Raw genomic sequence first — 765 nt, 5'->3', positions numbered from 1 at the left:
GTGGTGTTCGGTCCAGAGATGGTGATGCTGGGACCTGACGAGCAGTTCACCGTGCTGTCGCTGTCCGGAGACAAACCCAAGAGAGCCAACGTCATCAAGGCCGTCTGCCTCCTGCTGGGGCCCGACTTCTTCACCGACATCATCACCATAGAGACGGCCGACCACGCCCGCCTGCAGCTGCAGCTGTCCTACAACTGGTAACCAATCAGGATACAGCTGCATTAAACAGCAGAGTCTGATGAGTCAACACTTCCTGTTTTCACAATAAAAGTCTCTCAGCCAAAAAAAAGAGATAATGACGCTGAAGTGTTAAAAGCTACTTTACAGCCTGACCTCTGACCTCTGACCTCTGACCTGAGCGCCTCTCTCTCCTCAGGCACTTCGATGTGAAGTCTCCAGTGGACTCTGCTGTTGCAGCCTCTCTCTTCTCAGTCCCGGACTTCGTGGGAGACGCCTGTAAAGCCATCGCCTCCCGGGTCAGAGGAGCCGTCGCCTCCGTGCAGTTCGATGATTTCCACAAGGTTTGTATTTCACCGTCCTCGTCTTCCTCGTCTTCCTCGTCTTCCTCGTCTTCCTTGTCTTCCTCGTCTTCCTTGTCTTCCTCGTCTTCCTCGTCTTCCTCGTCTTCCTCGTCAGCGTTTAAATTTAGAAAGAAACGGATTCGTTCATGAATCTCTTCTTGTTTTTTTTTTTGTGCAGAACTCGAACCGGATCATCTGCTCGGCGGTGTTTGGCTTCGACGAGAAGATGGCGGTGCGTCCGAGT

The 765-nt window shown here is 52.5% G+C and overlaps 1 protein-coding gene across 1 annotated transcript; it reads left to right on the top strand.

Annotated features, from left to right (window-relative positions):
• Positions 1-6: 6 nt before the first annotated feature.
• LOC111658770 (major vault protein-like) lies at positions 7-759 on the top strand (the record flags this gene model as incomplete). Its single annotated transcript, XM_023411433.1, has 3 exons — positions 7-197; positions 377-521; positions 700-759. Coding segments are annotated over exons 1-3 (384 nt in total), but the record flags the coding sequence as incomplete, so codon positions are not given.
• Positions 760-765: the final 6 nt, after the last annotated feature.

The sequence above is a fragment of the Seriola lalandi genome, unplaced genomic scaffold (assembly GCF_002814215.2).
Source record: "Seriola lalandi dorsalis isolate HSWRI2012SDOR001 ecotype SW California unplaced genomic scaffold, Sedor1 jcf7180001980408, whole genome shotgun sequence".
NCBI lineage: Eukaryota > Metazoa > Chordata > Actinopteri > Carangiformes > Carangidae > Seriola > Seriola lalandi.
Note: the sequence above shows the minus strand (reverse complement) of the source record. Positions and strands in the feature narration are given on the sequence as shown.